We start from the raw sequence: 19,961 nt of genomic DNA, 5'->3' as shown, positions 1-19,961 counted from the left end.
GGGCTAATATCCAAAATACATAAAGACCTTGTACAACTCAACAGCAAAAAGACCTCAAACAATCTGATTTTAAAATGAGCAGAGGATCTGAACAGACATTTTTCCAAAGACATGCAGATGGCCAACAGGCACATGAAAAGATGCTCAACATCACTCATCATCGGGGACATGCAAATCAAAACCACAATGAGACATCACCTCACACCTGTTTTAGAATAGCTATTACCAAGAAGACAAAAAATAACAAGTGTCGCAGACGGTGTGGAGAGAAGGGAACCCTCACGCACTGTTGGTGGGACTGTAAATTGGTGCAGCCACTGTGGAAAACAGTATAGAAGTTCCTCAAAAAATTAAAAATAGAACTACTGTTTGATTCAGCAATTCCGTTCCTGGGTATTTATTCAAAGAAAATGAAAACACTAACTCAAAAAGATACATGCACCCCCGTGTTCATTGCAGCGCTATTTACAATAGCCAAGATATGGAAACGAACTAAGTGTCCATCAACAGATGAATGGATAAAGAAAATGTGGTATACGTATATGTGTGTATATATATGTATACACACACATACACACACATACATACGTATACACACACACACACACAAAGGAATATTATTCAGCTATTAAAAAAGATTGAAATATTGCCGTTAGTGACAAGATGTATGGATTTTGAGGGCATTATGTTAAGTGAAATAAGTCAGACAGAAAGACAAATACCATATGATCTCATTTATATGTGGAATCTTAAAAAAAAGAAAAAACAAACAAACAAGCTTAGAGATACAGAGAATGGACTGATGGCTGCCAGAGGTGGGGATGGGGGTGAAATGGGTTAAGGGGGCCGAAAGGTATAAGTTTCCAATTATAAAATAAACAATTCATGAGGATGTAACGTACAGCATGGCGACTATAATTAATAATACCATATTGCAGACTTGAAAGTTGGTAAGAAAGTAGATCTTAAAAGTTCTCATCACAAGAAAGAAAAATATTTGTAACTCTGTGTGATGATGGATGTTAACTACACTTACTGTGGTGATCATTTTGCAATAAATACAAATATCAAATCATTATGTACACCTGAAACTAATATAATGGTGTATGTCAATTATACCTCAATAAAAACTAATTAATTAATTAAATCAGGTATACTGAAAAGTAGCGACCTTAGGTACTAAATAGATTTGGTTTTCTAAATTAAAGTTCGTAGTGATCTCATGGATGACATATTCACTGAAAATTTTTGCTTCATTTTAAAGAACAAACAGAAATGTCTAGTCGATCAGGTAGTCAGTTTCTCCTGCCAGTGTCTTGTTTAATGAAATAGTGGAATTATCCCTAAATGGTTTTTGCAACTTCAACAAGAAGAGCAAACAAATGAACAGCTCCCAGCACAAACAAAACTTCTCGTAAAGGAGAGGGGCAATTATGTAATGCACAATGGGAGATGCAATTATGCAATGTGTATAATGCAATTATGTGTATAATGCAATTGTATATATATATATATAGTATATATATTGTATATATTGTATATATATATTGTATATATTGTATATATATTGTATAATGCAATGTGTATAATGCATTTATGTAATGCACAATGGGAGATGCCAGATCAATGGTAGAGTGGGAAGGCACTTTTTAATTTAAATGCAACTTTATTCAGTTCAGACCTACATCTTCATGTTTAAGAAACCTAAGCTACATCAACTTGCTAATTTTCCCCGCTGCTCCCTTTTCTCCTGACCACTGAGTTGAAGGTAAGCCTGCATTACTAACCAGAAACCTCAGGTTTCACAAGTTTAGGTTCAAACCAGCCTGTCATCTTGTATCAGTGAAAAGAGACAAAAGAATCAACCAGGAGTACATAAAATCACATTGTGTATAAAATAGGAAAAGGTGGCTTTATGCTTCAAAAGCAGGAAAGTCAGAGTCAGAACCGCCCCCCCCCCAAAAAAAACATATGGAGTTTAGGAAAATCACAAAATTGTCCTGGAACTGTGCTCGACAGGGTAACTACTCCCATTTTAACAATTAGATTTCATTTTGTATTTCCTTGTAATCTGAGAATTCTTACAAGGTCAGGGGTTCCTAGGTCATGGATAATTAACTTGCTGAACTTGAAAGTTCTTTGTCAGTGAGCAGAGGCACACAGTACCACCTTGTAGTGGTACTACAAGGTGCCAACCTTGATGTTAACCTTGATGTTAGCAATTTGAACGGAGAGATTTTAGAAGACTTCAGACGTTACAGAATTATCTGGAAGCTTTACCTTCCCCCCTTTCCCACTGTTAGTTATATGACTATATTCTCTGGCCTGGCTTGACCCACGCAACAGGGAAGGTCTGTGGTCTCAGACCAAAAGGGACCAGCCAAGTTCCAAATTCGGAGAAACACCTAACTGGCTGACCAAGGCCAAGGCTAATGCCCTGGCTTTATTATACAGAAGTCTTTTCTGTGCCACAAGCTTTTTTTGGTGAACTCTCTCCCCACCCTCACCCCTGAGGAAGAAGAAAGAGGGAGTGCTATCCTGTTTCAAGATTCCCTAACCCTGACCTATTAGGTCAAAAAAAAAACAGTGACCCTGGGGCCAGCTTCGCAGTGGTTCACAAACCAGCCAATGAGCAAACAGTTCAAGGGCTCCTGCTTTCAAAAATGACATTTATGCTAAGTGGCTAGGAACTGGTGTCCCTAATTTGTTGCAAATCTTACTGTGGCCCCAGCGATCCAGTTCCAGGGCAATGGATCCCTTCATCTGCCTGTGGAGAAGGACACACCGACACCACAGGAGAAGAGGCTGGGGATTTCTCAAGATGTTCATTTATTATCCTAAATCCAATCTGGGCAAGGCCAGTTTCTTACGGGAGTGTCTTATTTCAGTTTTGTAAGGCTTGGAAAACTGGGATTCAGAGATGAAACAACAAAATATTACTTTTTATGTAGAATAACTTGAAAATACTGTACACTAGGGTGCCTGTAGGTAATTAACTAAATAGGAAAAGACGTGCTCTGTATTTCAGGAAGAAAATAGAATGTGAAGATTTTGTGAGGGTTCTCATTTATCTGTCATCAAAATAAAGGCATCCACACAGATATGAAAATGAGAGAGTCAAGGAGATTCACTGGGCCAGGGAAAGGACTTATTAGGTCTTAGGTATCCTAAGGGGCTACATGCCATGCTTGTCCAGTCCATCCACGGGCACCATGTAAACCAGACCTGCTCTGGTTCCCTGCACCCCATCTGTGTTCAAATCCACACTAACTGATAATGGTCTGCAAGACCCTGGTCACAGAGACCTTCCAACAACACCAGGAGAAGAGGCAGCTGAGGGGGCTTGGTTTGGCACTATCTCGTTTGGCACGAGGGTAAACATGGCACAAAACACTGGGTGCCCCAAACCAGGAAACAAAACCTCGTTCTGAAAGACAAAATTGTGCAAAAATAATAAAAGAAAAGATTTCCTTTTATGGAATTTGGGATGTTTAAGAATGCTTGAGAATGTTTGTTGAATCCATGAATCCATGAGTCAATCAATCAATCCATGACCCCCTCAATCCATGACCCCGCCCCGCTGACATTGACGGTCAGCACTCCACCGCACTGTGAACAGAAATACTCAGTGTCTGATGTGTCAACACATCCTCAAGGTGGACAGGACGGCGACAATGTGGCAGAAGGAGAGACCCCACCCCCCAGAGAAGAGTCAGCTTCCAGAATTCCCGTGCTTTACTCTATTCCTGACCCAGTTTGGGGAACCCGTTGTGTTGAGAACATTCCGAAATCCCACCTACAGTGGATACAGTTTAAAGCCGTAAACTCACTTCACATTACTATTCTCTGTGAATCGGTTTAATAACTTCAGGGGATTTTTAACTCTTTCCATTTTTATTCTGACGTTATTGGTGCAGCAAGTAAGAACTTAATAAGTCATACTCTACAAACCTTGAAAAGCCAATTCACCTAATTTGCCAGAATAAGGTATAGTTCTGAAAATCTGGACTGCAGATTAAAACATAATTCTGTTACTGAGATATCACCCGCTGCTACCTTTTGGTGGAAAGACGTGCATAATAAGTGGCCCTGGGAAAGATGATGGAGTTGAACTGATAAATTCACTGATTTTCCCACGGAAACAATGATACAAGAGAAGATTATTTTCTTTGCCAAGAACTAAAGGAATAACTTTTGTAGAAATGCCCAATAAACTACAAAATTGGGGGAGGAGTGTCCAATGAAAGACAAAGTGTTCTAAAGGGTATATAAACCCTTTAAGTGGGTGACAGAGATGACATGAGGAGAAACCAATGGAAAAGTGATAGAGTCCCTTAAAGTACTAAATTCTTAACTAATTTCACAATTTCTGTTAGGGGCAAGGAATGCAGGAAAGCTTCTTTCTTTGGGGAGATTGTGACATGGCAGTCATCGGAATTTGATATGCTAGCTCAAATTCTGGAATTCCTACTTGCGAGTCTCCCTTAGAGACTGAAGGACACCCACATTCATGAGACACACCACTTACTGAGGTCTGATAACCTCTCCTCCGGCACCCTCTGCCCAGGCTTTTCTCAGCCCAGCATCATCATCTCCCTTCTTCCTCTACAGTCTGTACCAGCACAGTCCCCACTGGTCTTATCCCCACCTCTTGGTTAGGGCAGGAAGGAGCCCTGTGGGGTGGTTCCAGAGAGCAGAACACTCTGCAGTTAGGAGGGACGAGGGTCCGTGGGTAGGTGAACAGAAAGCTGGACCACGCAGCTGGGCTCCCATATCACCACCCATTATTCTGCCACGGTCAACAGGAAGGGCCGTAGGAGGCTGCTTGCAGGTGACAGGCCAGCGGTTCCAGCTGTACCATCCCCATGACTACTGTGTAGCACAGACCATCTGAAGGTCTTCTCGGTTTCTTTAACTTTTCTGCAAGGCAGAGGGAACGCTAACTGGAGAGGAAACTGCCCAGTTGGCTCCCTGGACTTGCGCCCCTTCTGGTTCCTCTTCTGCCCTCTGGTGGAGCCAGCGAGGACAGCAACAACCAATAAAACCCAGCACCAGAAACAAGGCTCCTTGCAGATAAGAATCGTGGCCCTCATTTTCATACCTTTGCTGGTATCGTTTATTGTTATCATACTAGCTCATCCCATGACACAGACATTACGCATCACACTTCTTGGAAGCCTATAAAGGAGAAATGTATCATACGTGCAGCGAGTATTGAGTGTTTTTCTTCTTAAAGAAATAAATGACTACACAGTTGATATCATTTTCTAGACGGACTTTGCACACCCAAGGAGGGGAAAGCTTTGCTGCCCTTTATCAGTAAAATGTGTCTATTAGAGTCCTCGGTCCAGGCCACAAAGGGGATTATGCTCTGTCTTGAAAAATGCTTCTTCTCACTCCTCCATAACCTTAGAACTCAGGGACGATTTCATGCCTCATTACACCTAGAACCTAAGGAATATATGTGAGATCTTAAAACTTTGAAACAGATCTGAGCTTTTCAAAAAGCCTATGAAACCTAAATTCATTCCCAAGAATGTATAGTATTTATTCTTTTCGACTGCCGTGACAATGTCTTATGAGGTGGATTAGGTGGGTGACCACCCTTGACCCACAAACGTAATCACTGAACCCAATGGCTCTTAGCTTTCAATTCTGGCCACAGGCTTAGTTATGTCGGTGTTCATTGTCACAGTGGGTGGAATCAACTCATAAGAAGCACACGGACGAACAAAATGAAACTTGCTACTTTTTATCCTCCTATATGAATTCTGCTTTAAAAACTCTGGGCCTGTTTTTAATCCTTATTTAATCATATGGCCTGATACCAACTGAAGCTTTTACACAGAGATGAAAAGCTTATTTCCTTGTAAAATTCTCACAAGGAATTATTACAACAAAGGAACACCTTGTTCTGGAAGACCAGCTTAATAACGCAGCCTGTTTCTCTATACCCTGGCGGTTTACGTTCTTGAATGACTGAGCGTATTCCATTTCCTAGAGTGACTCCAAAGGGGAAAACGCATGCACCAAACAGAAGAACTGGCCACACGGAGCCCTCCTTTTACCTGCACTGCCCCCCACCCCGCTTTAAACTCCTTTAACCCGCTCTGCACCTCTCACCTTGGCCATCTTTCCGCCCACTCAGATTTCACCGGCTTAGAAGTGTCATAAGTCACATGTCCCAGTTACCTTTGGCCCGGTAACAAATCGCTCCACATTTAGCAGCCTAAGTTGTGTGCTTTATTATAGATCATGATTTGTGAGTTAGGAATTTGGGTAGGGTAAGCCTTGCCTAAATGATCCTTCTATTCCATGTGACGTTGACAAGGTCACTCAGCGGTGTTCAGCTGGTGAATGGGCTGGTCCCAGGGGTTCAAGACAGCTTCACACACTTGTCTGGTGTCTTGGCAGGTTGGCTGGAAGGCTGTGCGGCTGGGATGGTCAACTGGAGCGCCTACAGGCAGCCCCTCCGGTACGCTGGCCTCAGGGGCCTCACTGAACAAGGCAGAAGCTGCACGGCCTTTTGTAATAAAAACCACACAGCATCACTCCCACCATACGCTACTGGTTACCAAGTGGTCACAGACGTCAGGCCACATTCAGAGGGAGGAGAATCAGACCCCACTTCCCAATGGCAGGAGGGTCAAGGGATCTGTAGCCTTCTTTAATCCACCACACTATCCGAGTTCAGGGTGTGCTGAAATGCTCAAATCATTTACTTATAGATCCAGGTCTTGACTAACTTGAACTGGTTTAAAATTTTTTTAGCAGTGCCTAAAAGCAATGGTGTTGTTTTGTATTACCCAGTGATGAGCAGAGCACTATCTGCAGTACTTACTAGAGCATATTTCACTAGCTGGAGAGTAACAGAGTAATCTTCCTTTATTGCTGCTGTCCACGATGCGAATAATCATAATATATTGGTTAAAATGGCATTAACAAAAAAAGTCTCCCTCCATATCTGATGTGTCAATACCTCTGAGTTTTCTTAAGCATGGATTTCTCTGTTCAGAGAGTTAAATGACACCAAAAAAGCCACTGAGTACAACCCACACTTCATCTCGTCTGACCATTTATGGGAAGAGAGTTGAAGGCATCCAGCCTGGATGGAGTTCAAGCAAAAGGAACAAAGTTGGGGAGAGATTAAATCTTTCCAAGATTCTTTGAACTCACCGTGTCCAACGCCCTGACACCAAAGGCACCAAAAAAAAAGTGTTAATCATCCTCATTTAGGAAGAAAGCCTTATGTCTCCGGATCTCCAATAACACCTTTATGCTGGGTGATCTTCACAGCACATGACAGCTGAGATGTGCTGCATGTCTTGGTCATGCTTGTGGCCACTGTCCTAAGGGCCCCATCAGAACCCCTCGTGTGCCCCCAGCCAGGGAAGAGAACAGGTGCCTCCCTACCCTGATCCTCATCCCCACAGCCCACTGTGGCTGGAGGTGGGCTAGCGGCACCGGAGGGGGATGGATAGGTGTGCATAATGAGGGGCTTCCTACCGGCCACCCTCCCCAGCAAAGAGTCTCACTGGCCGGAAGGCAGAATCTCACCGGTTTAAAAGGGAACCCAATCTCTCGCTTCTCCAGAACAGCTCTAAACTTGCACACTCGAAACAAAAAGGGGGCACTGAGACTAGTAGCTACTTAACCAGCACGTACTGCTTCTCCTTTGTATCAATAAGAATAAGTGGCTGTCTCTTAGATATGACAAAGAAATGACTGTAAAAAGGGCATATGGAGTGGCCCAGATCGGGGCTCGAGACCCTCTTTGCTTGTGCATTAAGGTTATGGAATTGAGATTTGTTGTGGTAAGTACTACAGCTACATTGCTCTGCTCATCACTGAATATAAAAAATAATAATAACTCCAGTGCTTTACGCACTGCTAAAATGTTCTTAAACCAGTTCAAGTTAGCAAAGACCTGGATCTAAATAAATGATGTGAGCATTTCGGCATACCCTGAAATCAGATAGTGTGGTGGGTTAAAGAAGGCTACAGATCCTTTGACTCTCCTCGCATTGGGAAGTGGTCTGATTCTCCTCCCTCTGAATGTGGCCTGACTTCTGTGACTACTTGGTAACCACTAGAATATGGTGGGAAAGGCCATGTAGCTTCTGCCTTGTCCACTGACCCTCCCTGAGGCCAGCATACTGGAGGGGCTGCCTGTAGGCGCTCCAGTTGACTATCCCAGCTGCACAGCCTTCCAGCCAACCTGCCAAGACACCAGACAAGTGTGTGAAGCTGTCTTGAACCCCTGGGACCAGCCCATTCACCAGCTGAACACCGCTGAGTGACCTGCATCACTCCCCCATTTTGGTCGTCAACTGTATTCCTTACCATAGTCTCCTGCCATGGAATTAGAAAGGTAAAAATGATTTTTAACAGGCCTAGTACTTTAATAGTTGGTCAGTTACCGTGCTCAGACAAAAGCCAAAGTCTGTAAATGCAATCTGACAGTTGAGGCATTGCTGGCTTAGATGGAAAGAATCTACGAAATCATAAAATTTACATTCTGCAAAATGTACCATTAAAAGCTGACCACGCCCTCACAGGCATAGAAAATGAACTTATGGTTAACAAAGGGGAAAGCAGGGAGGAGGGATAAATTAGGTGTTTGGGATTAACAGATACAAGCTACTACATATAAAATAGATAAACGACAAGGACCAAGGACGTACTCTATAGCACAGGGAGCTATATTCAATATCCGGTACTAAACCACACTGGAAAAGAATGCAAAAATGTGTGTGTGTGTGTGTGTGTGTGTGTGTGTGTGTGTGTGAGAGAATGTATAACGGAATCACTTTGCTGTACACCAGAAACTAACACAACATTGTAAATCAAAAATAAAAATCACAGCTGACCACGCAATTCAGTCCACCTGATATAGTAGCCACGTTTGTTCACTGCCATCATTCATTGATCCGTGCACTGTACACAGCACAACCTTCCAGATAGAGGGGAGTACAGCAGAAGGGCAGAGCCCTTGCGGTCAGAGATCTAGAGGCCAAATCTCTCCTTTCTGTCCGTCAGCACCTGGGCTGCCGTCCCGCTCTGCCCACCTGTCCCACCAACCCCTCCCCCGCGCCATGTTCTCCTCCCTCTCACAGCATCGTAATTATCTCCTTCCGGATCACTCTCTAAGGCTAAGGCTGCAGAAAAGCAGGAGCTGTGTTCATCACTGTTTGTCACTGTAGTACCCCCAGCCCCATGCAGAGTGTCTGGTATGTGGTGGGTACTCAATAAACATTCCCTTTCAATAGCCTACTTGGGTCCAAAATACCACTTGGTAGTTTGAAAGACTGAGAAGCAGCTTTTCTTCGCCCCATATCAAGACTTAACTTTCAGATGGATGACCAAGTGAAGAAGGAAAGAGAGAGAGTAAGTTGGGGTAGAGTCCATAAAACGAGTAAAAATGGAGAATTTTTTTAATCTGATGATCTTGCACGCATATATAAAATCAGACTTTCCCTCACAGACTGAATAAATATATATCAACATGGTCTGTGTTTCTCCATAAAGCTACCCTTCCAGAAGCTTCAAAGTTATCTTTCCAAACAATCTTTGATATTTGTATATTTCCATCCTCCCTCTCATCAAACATAAGCTATGGGTAGGCTTCCACAATTCACTGGTCCTCTACAGATAGGATTTGGGATCAATCTGTATACATTTTGGTCAATTCCTTCAACGCATGGAATCCAAAAAAGAACATCTGGCTAGGAGACACAACCTTGGAAACAATACTGATATCGCTTCGTCGCAGATGATTACTGATCACGAATCCATTTCGGAAGACGGCAAGCCAAGATCAAAGTGATATACCTTCCATTTTCAGATGGAGCAGGGTGGGGTATGAAATGACGCTGCTATCTATACATGTTAAGCTCTGTTTTGAACAGGAATTCATACAATGTAAGAAAGAGTTTGATCCTGGAAGGGTGTGTGCTTGATAAAATGTAACCTGCTAATTAGAAACAAAGGTAGGGAGGCAAGATTTAAAATACGTAATCCCTCAGGATTTAAGAAGTTATAGGATAAAAAGTAAAAGAGAGCATTTAAAGATTCTAGGAAATGAAGTTGAAGTTTCTAAGAGTGCTATCACAACCTATGCTTTGTTTTCCCAAGTATCAATTACAAGAAATTACTAAGACTAAAAGGATAAATTACGCCAGTACAAATAGTCAAAACAGTCCCATAAAAATATATGCAACATAGGACAGAGGTCTAATTTCCTTAATATAAAAATCGGGAAGAACAAGACCCAAAGGCAATTTGAAAATGGGCAAAGGACATAAGTGGCCAGATCGCAGAAAAATAGATACTAATGGTTTTTAAATACATAAAATTAAACTCAATCTCACACATACTAAAAGAGATGTGAATTAAATGACAATGGACATCATTTTTCACCTCTCCGATTCAAAAAAGTTGGGGAATACACTGAGTGGGGAAGCAAACACAGCACTCGTATGGTGTCAGGGGAGCATTATTTGGTATAACCTCTTTGAAGCGGAAATTTGATAAAAGTTATCGAAATCTTAAATATGCATATCCTTCCTCCTAGCAATACCATTGCTAAGAATTTAGGTTCCATATATGATTGTACATCTGTGGAGGGATTTTTCACTATAGCATTGCTTAACGTATCAAAAAGAGGTAACTACCTAAACATCCATCAGTGGGAAACTGATTGTAGAATACACCCATTACTAGAAAAATGCAAAATTTTTAACAAGAATGTGAGAGAGCTACAGGCACTGATAGGGAACGATTTCTAAGATACGATGTTAAGTAAAGAATGTAAGATATAACCGAATGTATTTCCAGTCTACTACTTTTATGAAAAAGAAAAAAGTAGGTGTGTTTTTTTTTTTAAATATGTCCACAAATTCTTTGACTTTCTCTTTAAAAGGTGGGATAGAATTCCAATCTCTCTGAAGGCTGGACCTAGTTAAGGGAATAAAACAGAAATGACTGTGTGACTTCTGAGACAAGGTCATAAAAGGTATTCTTCTCTCTTGGATCCCCCTGCTCTGGGGAAAGCCAAATGTCATGTTTGAGGACACTAAAGCAGCCCTATGGGGAGGGTCCAAGTGATGATCAATTGAACCTCTTGCCAACAGCCATGTGAGTCAACCACTGTGGAAGTGGATCCAACCACAATCAATCCTTCAGATAACACCACAGCCCTGCAAACATCTTGGCTACAACTTCAGGAGCCAGAACTACCCAACTAAGCAGCTCCTAAATCCCTGATGCAGAGAAACTGCGAATAATAGACGTTTGTTGTTTTAAGATGCTAAGTCTCAGAGTAATTTGTTACACAGCAGTAAGTAACTAAAACAGTGAGGATAATTACATATATGTTTGAATATGCACAGAATATCTCTAGGGAGAAAACTGAGAGGCTGGGCCTCAGGCATGGACGAAGATTTATTTTTCATCACATTGTATTGTTTTATAAGTTTTTCTTATCCTAATATATTGTTTTTTTCTTTTAAAAAAGTACATTTTACAAAAGAATCTCATGGATTACATGAATGACCAAACTGTGCATAAATATCTTTAACCTCTATTTTATTTCAATTTTTAAAAAATTTAATTTACTCAACTTTTGAAATAAAGTAGAAGAAAATAGTAAAATAGAAGTTGAAATATTTTAGAAGATATCTCCCTCAACTTTGCCCAGATACAGACCCCAGTTAACAAATCATCACTCTGTCAGAAAAAGAGCAGAGAAAATCAATGATGGAAAAGGAGAAGCTTAGGAGATTTAAGCATCCACCTCCCCAACTCTCAGAGAAAACTTTTCTTTGCTGAATATCAAAGGAGCTCAGAAAATGGCTAGCGCAAAGCCAGCCTATTTTAGAAAATCTTGAAGAATTTGTGCTAGGGATTATCAAAGGGTCCTACTCTCTGTGTCTCCCCAAATACAACTGAATCAATAACTCTTTAGTGACCACCACTGTATGTGCAGGTCGTCCTATATATACTCTCATAGCGTCCTACTCATCCTTGATCCCATCTTCTCTTCCTACCAGCATTACCAGGGTGCCCATTATGTACCAGACCCTGTGCCAGACTATGACATCTTCAGGGAGAAGAGTGTCTCTGGCTCTTCCACAAGGGACACTAGACTGGGGCAGTGGGGAACGGGGCTTGAGTCCAGCTTCTCACTAGCCAAGTCACCTTGAGCCAATCATCCATCCATCTGGTTATTTACCTACCATTACCAAAAATCACTGATTGAGGACCTCCCACGAGCCCACCACCGTGCCAGGCAGTAAGGACACCCTGTGGATCTCATGCGCATGCACTGTGCGCACACGTGTGCGTAAGAAGTTAGCAAAGCATGATGTTCCACCTTGGTTTCCACCCCAACGAACCTTGTATGATTTCATAGACGTCATTTGTAAGTAAGTGGTGTTGACACTCAGAAAACAAATGACAAAAAAATGTCATTTGGGGGGAAACATTAAAGTCCCTGAAGTGCATTTTTGCTCATTTCCCTTCTAAACACATAATTCATACTTAGTTATGAAAATAACATCTCCCTTTCAAGATCTTCAGAGATCAAACCCCACAGGGCAGGTCTCAGCCTGCTCACACCTGGCTGAAGATGCACAGACAGCTGCAGCCGTCTGACCCACCAGGAGTGCCTCAGATGTTGGTCCCCACAGACCCCCGCCCCACTCCCATCCCCCCGTGTGATATGACAATGCTTGGGAGGCTTGATTTATTTACTTATTTATTGGGGGAGGGGAGGTATCTCCAGGTGACAATGCTCATTCAAAGGCTTGTCTTTTTTTTTTTTATTTTATATTAGAGTATAGTCAATTAACAACGCTGTGATAGTTTCAGGTGCACAGCAAAGCGACTCAGCCATACATATACATGTATCCATTCTCCCCCAGACTCCCTTCCCGTCCAGGCTGCCACATAACACTGAGCAGAGTTCCCTGTGCTGTACAGTAGTAGGTCCTTGCTGGTTATCCTCAAGGGCCATGTCTTTCTCAAGTTCTACTTTGTTCCGTCCTCAGTTTCACCTCCCTGGAGAACCCAAATGTGATGGCAAATGCAAGTTTTCAAGCTCAGCGTTAGCTGTGTATTAGTGGTTTATATGAATGATCTCCGAAACGTAATTTAAGAAATTCTTAGACTCTGGCCCAGGATTATTCACGGGTCACATTAAGATTTTTTAAGTCATGTGAATTTGCCAGAAAATCCATACCTCAGACTATCCCATCCCTAGACACTGCCTCAAAGTATTAGATGAACCGAACCTGTAAGTGAGACTTCCTTGGCGACTAAACCGCCACAGCTGCTGAAGTCCTAACCTTACGCTATGGTGTTAGTATTTTGTTTGTCGTTTGTTGTTACTATGTTGGTGTGTTATTATGTTGTCCTCCTTCCTTTTCACGAACAAAGAAGAAAAGAATCTTTCTTACTAAATATATTGCAGGGTTGCCGTATAATTAGATGGTAAATAATGAACACTTCTTTGAGAAAACAGAACTAAAACTTAGCATAGTCAGCAATTCATTTACCATACAATAATTGAAGGACGCTTTCCTGTGGCCTGTTCTATACATTCCTGGCTCTTTTGCATCCAAGAATACATTCTTGCATACGTATAGAATAAAACAAAATGACTAATAAAATGACAATTCTCACAAAGATGGGGAACATAAACCACCAGGTGGCTAAAATTAGAAGCAGATTTTATTATTACATTTTACTGGGTCGTATGTCATTACTTTCTGGTAACCAATACATTTATTTGTAACCAATACATTTATTTTTTTAAACAGGAAGAAATGTAAAAGTTAAAAGTTCCCAAATAGAATGAGGGCTAGTTAATTTTAAAAATTGTGTTTAGTAGGCTGTCATATGAAGCCTAGGAGAATGTTCTCTCCTTAAAGAACAGTTTTACACATCAATCATGGAATCAAAAACCCACCAAGACACACTTGCCTGACATGTTTACAAAACCCAGAAGGTCAGACGTCCATTATGGAATACAGCGTCCAGATAAAGTGGAACCCAAAGAAGGAACCTAGAGAAGGTTAAATCTGGCAAAGAAATCCTATTCTGAACTAATTTAAGGATTTTAAATCGAGTATTACAAACCGAAGAGCTAAAATAGTCTAAAGGGTTTTTGCTTGATTTGGGATCTTTTGTTTTTCAAGGGAATGATTAGAAGGATAAGAAGAAAGTAAGGACTTCCCTGGTGGTCCAGTGGTTAAGACCCCATGCTTCCAATGCAGGGGGCACGGGTTCGATCCCTGGTCAGGGAACTAAGATCCCGCATGCAGTGTGGCATGGCCAAAAAACAAAAAAAAGAAGAAGAAGAAAGTGAGATATGCCTTAACAATCCTACGGGACACATCCTAGGTGACCCTCAGAAGCTGTATCAAGCAGTAGTTGCTTGAAAACCAATTCACTGTTTGGAGATCCATTTGTTTCCTTAAAGAAAGGAAAACAACAACTGAGCACCAAGCCAATCATCAAACATTCTGGTTAAGCAGTCCATGACATGCCCCCTTGCCTCTGCCTTCACAAACTACTGAGCAGAGTCTGAGAAAACAACTTGTTTTTACCTTTCATAATATTCTTTTCCCCAGAAAATGGAGGTAATTAGGAAACTAGAGATATTTGCCAGAAATAAATATATAAATAAAATGGCAGGGATGGAATGGGAACGGGATTATTCCTGTGCAAAATCAATGAAAGTTTATCAGAGCTGAGCAGATGAAACAATAAGAAGTCACATTTATAGCAGGCTTATTTCAAGTCAGGTACTGTTTTGAGTGTTTTATACAATCCTAATTTTGAATGCCCCACAAACTCATGGAGTAGGAACTATGATTGTTCCTGTTTTATCCATAAGCAACAAAGGCACAGAAAGATCAAGTAACTTGCCCAAGGTCACACAGCAAGAAAGGAGCAGAGCCAGGATTTGGTCCCAGACCCACTGGCTCTAAACTCTGTGCTGTTGATCACTACAGTCTACTATCTCACACAGGCAGCCACCCGTTCACACACACCTTCACGTTCCAGACCTGTGTTCCACGTTGGAGACAGCACGCAGAAGGTAGTGCCATTTGTGAGTGAAGCTTAGACAGAGGGATACCCAACCCAAATTGGGGTTAGAAAAGTCTCCCCAGAGGAGATGATGGCCATGCTGAATCTTGGACACATAGCAGAAAGCCAGGCAGGGAAGACCGGGAGGGGTGAAGGGAAGGAAACTCGATTCAGGTACAGCACATGCAAAATTTCCAGGCAGAAAAGAATGTGGTTCCCTCTAGGACCAGTAAGTAGTCTAACAAAGCTGGCATAGCGGTACCATGGGTAGCAAAGCTGGATGGGAGGGATACTCAGGCAGTGCCAACTAGACAGGAATCACATCGCGGATAGCCTTGTGACCTGGCTAAGGAGTGTGGATTTATCTGAAAGTCTGTAATAAACAACTGAAGATTATACTAGGAAACAAAATGATCAGATCTTTTCTTTCTTAGCTCACTGGCTATGACAAAGGGACTAGATTCGAGGGAGCCGAGGATGGAAGCAGAAAGACTATTAGGAAGCTGTGTTTCCAAGCTGTAACAAGAGGCTGGAATTATGTAGTCAGGCGACCAGAACAAGGGGAAATTTCTTAAACCAAGGAGCAGATTTGGGGCACACACAGCAACACTGTGCTCGGATTTCCCCCTCCCCTAACTTCCCTGAAGTCTTCTGGCTCCCAGTGACCCTCCTAGGGATTGTACCCTCAGGTTATGTCCCAATACATAATCGTAAAATGTCTCAGCATCTTAAAATTTGCTCAGAACAGCACAGTGAAGAAACGCAAGGCTGTTCTTCCCAAACTCTCTTGCCACCCAAAGAATTCCTGAAATTCTGATGTTAATCACTTTGGGAACTGTTTTTTGTTTGTTTTTTTTTTTTTTTTTTGGCTTATTAAAATTTGCTTATATTTCTCCCAAGGAGGTTTAGGTCATAACCGGCCTCTATAAGCCTGAAAGTATTTTGGAAGGATTATGATTCAACATACAATGCACATTCTTGACCTTATTATCTGCTGTTTTCCCCATCTGGCCAAAGGTCTTTGGGAAGGGCTTTTTCAACAAAGATCCTCCTGTGAGCTGCCCCCGGAACCTAGTTCCTCATTTGTGATGTCTTGTAGGAATGTTTATTTCAACCTAAAACTTCCTCACTTGTGTCTCTACAGAATCCTTGTCCTCTTTGAACCTTTGAAGTAAGGCTGAAACTAGGACATAAAGGCAGACGATGTTCAAGTCGTCAGCATCTTGCATTCTTCCAAAGTAAATGTTAAATGTTCAATAAATATTACAGTATTTAAATAAACTTCCACTTTCCTCCCAAACATACCTTATCAATTCTACAGAAATGGAAGACCTTTCTGGAGCTGAAAATTTGGGCCCGCTCTGGGTCTCTGAGGTTTGAGTCCGGAGATAACTTCTCACATGACAACCTACCTGTTTGCATTTATTCACTTTAGGTATTAACGTTTCCTTTGGCAGAAATTGCTTTGAACATCAGCAGGGCTGGGTGGGGTTTTGTTTTTGTTTTTTCAAGTGAATTCTTTAATAACCTCCTGACTAGAAGGGCTAGTTAGGATTTTCAGTACAAAGGACAGGGGGACGCTGGACCCGCATCCCCATCTCCCACCACTCTCACCCCAAACTTTTTGCTTCCAAACCCTCAGTTCTTCTTTGTAACGCTCCTTTACCTCTTCTCCCTGAAACCCAAGCTGTCCCGCCTCTCCCCCCACCCGCACCCCCCACCCCCACCCCGCGGATAGAAGTGCTCGGTGACCATCAGGGCGCCAAGAGCTTCATCCCTGCGCGTCCCTCTGGGATCAGATCTCAACAGACCAAGACTAAGGATGGGAGGGGGCGTCCTGGGAGTTGCAAGAAGCCAGATTTACCTTCACGAAGAGGGTGATGTCGTGCTCCTGTCCCGGGGCCCCCTCCTCGGACACCTCGCCGTCCTCCTGGCCACCGTTCACCGGCGCGGTCTCGTCGCCGCGCTCGGTGCTGCCCCCCTCCGCCAGGTGGTTGCTCAGCTCGGCCTCGGGTTCCCGGGCCTCCGTCGGCTGGGCCACCTCCCCATCCGCGCTGCCGTCGAGGGGCTCGTCCGCGCCCCCGGCTGTGGCCTCCTCGCCTGGCCCCTCTGGACCCCGCTCTCGCCTCTCCTCCTCTGCCTCCTCTCTCTGCCCCAGGGGCGCACCCTGGTCCTCGTCCTCGCCAGCATCTGCCCTCGCGCCCCCGGGGGCCGCTTCCTGCCACTCCTCTCCCTCCCGGCCCCCTGTCTCTTCCGCGGCCCCCGCCGCTGCACCCGGAGGCTCCCCCGCAAGCTCCCCAGGGCTGCACTCCGCGCTCTCCGACGCTGCGGCCTCAGTCACCTCGGCCTGGGTCTGCGGGCTGCTGTCCCCTCCATCACGGGGCTCACCCTGGGCCCTGTGCGCCTCTCCCGTCGGCCCCCCGACATCCGTGCTGACCCCCGCCGGCCCCTCGGCGACAGTGCTGACCCCCATCGGCCCCTCGGCGTCCACGCGGAGCCCCGCCGGTCCTTCGGGGACCATGCTGTCCCCCGCCAGCCCCTCGGCGACCGTGCTGTCCCCCGCTGGCCCCTCGGCGACCGTGCTGTCCCCCGCCGGCCCCTCGGCGACCGTGCTGTCCCCCGCCGGCCCCTCGGTGACCGTGCTGTCCCCCGCCGGCGCCTCGGCGGCCGTGCTGTCCCCCGTCAGCCCGTCGGCGTCCATGCGGGCCCCCGCCGGCCCAGGCGCGCTGCCTCCCGGCTCCTCCGGCCCGCTCTCCGCCTCTTCCTTCGCCCCGGGGGCCGCGGGATCCCCAGGCTCCACCTGAGCCTCCCCCGGGGCCTCCCCCGGGGCCTCGCCCTGCGCGCCGCACCCCGGGCTCGCCTCCTCCGCCAGCTCCGCGCCGCTCGCCCGCTCCTCTCCCTCCCGGGAGCCCTTCTCCGCCTCGGCCTCGCCCTGCTCTCCGCTCGCGCCCCGCGTCTCAGCCCCCGGGCCACCGCCTGCGTCCGGCGCCACCTCGCCCGCGCGCCCTCCGTCCGGCCCCGGCCCTTCTCCTTCCGTCACCTCGGCCGTCGCGGCTGCGCCCGGTCCCCCGCCCCTCGGCGCCTCCGCGGCGCCCTCTCTCGCCTCCTGCCTCTGCGCCTCAGGGCCGGAAGCCCCCGGCTCGCCCCGTCTCTCCGCCTGAAGCGCCGAGCCCTCGGGCTGGCTCTGGGGACCCGGGGAGCCCCCGTCCGGCTCCGCGACCTCGGTCATGGCCGCAGATCCCTGTCTTTGACCAGAGACCCTTCCTGGACGCTGCTGAGGAGCCAGGTGGCGCTGGGCGAAGGGCGCGGTGCCAGGGGCCGCTGCGCCAGCTGCGAGAGGACCCCCTGCCCGGGACTCTGGAGGCGCCTGGGCGGTACGCTGGGCGCGCGGGGCGAAATCCTCCCGCTCCAAAACGCTGCGCCCCTTCTCCCGGGCTTAAGCTCTCTGGGCTATTCCTCCTCCGCTCGTGCTTCTCGCTGGTTGCGCGCCTGATTCCCACCTGGACCCTAATTCCGACCTTGGTTCCCTGGAAACGCGCTCGCGGAGGTGCAGTGCACTGCTGGGGAGGGTGCTTAGCTGCTGCACCCTTTGAAATGCCTGGCCCTCTGTCCAGGGGTTGACCAGAAGTCCCCGGTGCCAACTCCATCCCCACTGGGACTTGGGCGGGGTTTGCATCCCCTCTTCTCTGCCTATTTGAGTGGCCTGAGAGCCTGGCCAATGACAGTCTTTCTTGTGACCTTTGTGGGTTTCAGTGAAAAGATCCTGATTCTACTGACCACTTCGGTGTTTTCTGGAACGGCTTCAAGTTCTAGAGCCATTAAAATCACCCCCAAACACACACGACACCCAAACACCTAATTCCCACCTTCCCAGGGTCAGGCGTTAAGCTCAGCAGCTGTGCAACTGCAGATGCCCCTGTAGTGCCTCAGTGTCCTAGAGCAGAAGGGTAAATCCTGAAAGAAAGAAGGGGAGGCCACACGGCCTCCTTCCAATTTCTCCAGGGCCCTGCTGAGAAGTTCCAGAGGCCCCGATATAGGAGCAAGTGGAGCCAGGTGACCTTCTTGGACCAGGGATGGGTCCTGTACTCTCTCCATGACAAGTACTGGGGGTTCTGCCCTCTGGGGTTATATTCTGAATCTCCCTGGTCCCTGAAGATGCCAAGAACCTGCTTATCTTTCTGATTCTCCTAGATTTTCTAAACCCATGTTCAAGGCTTTCGCCTTAAAGTTGTGTGTTAAGGGCTTGGGGAGCTGAAGGTGGGGAGATGAAAATGGAAGATTTGAAGAAAGGGAGCTATGGAAATCACTGGATTAGAAATCTCCCAGGATCACAGACCTTTCCTCTTAGAAGAAAGGAGAAGGAGAAGGAGAAGGAGAAGGAGAAGGAGAAGAAAGAAGAAGAAGAAGAAAGAAGAAGAAGAAGGAGGAGAAGGAGGAGAAGGAGAAGGAGAAGAAGGGGAGGGGAGGGGAGGGGGGAGGATGGGGAGAAGGAGAAGGAGAAGAAGTTATGATGAAAATTATGTAGTCAGTGTATGTGTCAGGCTGGATCATGTGGGTGACAGTAAGGGGCTGGTTGCCCAGGGTGGCACAGCCTAAATGTGAGCGAGCAGGGTTCCCAGATCAAGACTGATTGAACTTGTCAGGCTCTCAGAAGCTTTGATACTGCCCTGAGACTCATTTGTCTATCATGTCCACAGAGGGTTCTATCATCACTAAAAAATCAGGGAGCATCTGTGATAGGGCCAATCACAGTGTGTGAGTCACACATTTGGCCAATCACCAGGATGTCTCAAGACATGGAAACAACCTGAATGGTCTTCCGTGGAGGAGTGGATGAAACAAACATGGTAGGTATTGGGTTGGCCAAA

General features: G+C 45.5%; 1 protein-coding gene across 1 annotated transcript in view; it reads right to left on the bottom strand.

The window, feature by feature from the left end:
• CLIC6 (chloride intracellular channel 6) overlaps positions 1-18,322 on the bottom strand; it is a 43,689-nt gene extending 25,367 nt beyond the window's left edge. Inside the window, exon 1 of the mRNA XM_060149084.1 lies at positions 16,958-18,322. Coding sequence (XP_060005067.1) covers positions 16,958-18,322 — 1,365 coding nt within the window. The remainder of the gene's footprint in view (positions 1-16,957) is intronic.
• Between the last annotated feature and the right edge of the window lie 1,639 nt (positions 18,323-19,961).

The sequence above is a fragment of the Lagenorhynchus albirostris genome, chromosome 5, assembly GCF_949774975.1.
Source record: "Lagenorhynchus albirostris chromosome 5, mLagAlb1.1, whole genome shotgun sequence".
Lineage (NCBI taxonomy): Eukaryota > Metazoa > Chordata > Mammalia > Artiodactyla > Delphinidae > Lagenorhynchus > Lagenorhynchus albirostris.
This window is presented reverse-complemented; position numbering and strand designations above follow the sequence as displayed.